Here is a 954-nt window from a genome sequence, read left to right on the forward strand (position 1 = left end):
TCCCTACTGTATTTGATAAATGTGGTCCAGTTTCTATTGCCAAGAATGTGTTGTCCAAAATGCCTGTTTAGTTTTTAAAGATGGAACTCCACCCTTTGCTTGGTTTTAAGTATGTATGGAATGTTATGATAGGACACAGTAGTAGTGGTGGTCAGACATGAAAATGGTGGGGAGACAAAAATATACATGTGAAATAAACTCAGTATTTAAATAAAGTAAAAAAAAAATTACTTATTCTATTTTATTTATTCATTCATTTATTTTTAATTTGACTGGAGAGAGACACACACAGAGAGAGAGGGAAAGTGAGAAAGCAAGCCACCAGGTCTAAGAAGGTGAAGTCTTTGAACCTGGAGAGCAAAGGGCACATACCCCCTTACACATGTGTCCCATAGGGAATGAGGATCCAGGATGAGGTCCTCACACCAGAGGACCTATAACACAAGAGGAATCAGTCACCATAGCTCAGCAGAGCTTACCCACGGAAAGCAGATGCCCAAAAGTTTCCAGCATCACATCACGGTACAAAGTCCTCTGGATAGGGTCCAGCTGCCCCCACTCCTCCTGGGTGAAGTCCACAGCCACATCCCGAAAGGTCACTGGTTCCTGAAACACCAGACATAGTGTTGGTCAGCCAGACTGTTCCCACCAATGCTCTCAGGTAAGAATAGGAAAGGAGAAAATGAATAATTATAAGTAATGCAAGTCAGGTCTCACTGGGCCACTATGTACAAGGTGTGGGTTGTACAGTGAACATGTGTGAGAGCACCCGGCAAGACCACTACCAACTACAGCTGACCTACAGCTGATCACAGACAGGTAAGGGTGCTAAATCACGCAGATCTGTGAGCTAAAGTAATGAGTACTATTTTAAGATGCTAGGATTGGGGATAGTGGATTATACCGCAACAGCTAACTAAGATGCACACTAGTTCTTAGATACAAAGTGAGACC

General features: G+C 42.9%; 1 protein-coding gene across 1 annotated transcript in view; it reads right to left on the reverse strand.

The window, feature by feature from the left end:
• ZNF8 (zinc finger protein 8) overlaps positions 1–606 on the reverse strand; it is a gene marked incomplete at its 5' end in the record, with an annotated part of 11,862 nt that extends 11,256 nt beyond the window's left edge. The window contains 1 exon segment of the mRNA XM_027767607.1: positions 480–606. Coding sequence (XP_027623408.1) covers positions 480–606 — 127 coding nt within the window.
• Positions 607–954: the final 348 nt, after the last annotated feature.

Source organism: Tupaia chinensis, unplaced genomic scaffold (assembly GCF_000334495.1).
Source record: "Tupaia chinensis unplaced genomic scaffold, TupChi_1.0 Scaffold144336_1, whole genome shotgun sequence".
Taxonomy (NCBI): domain Eukaryota; kingdom Metazoa; phylum Chordata; class Mammalia; order Scandentia; family Tupaiidae; genus Tupaia; species Tupaia belangeri.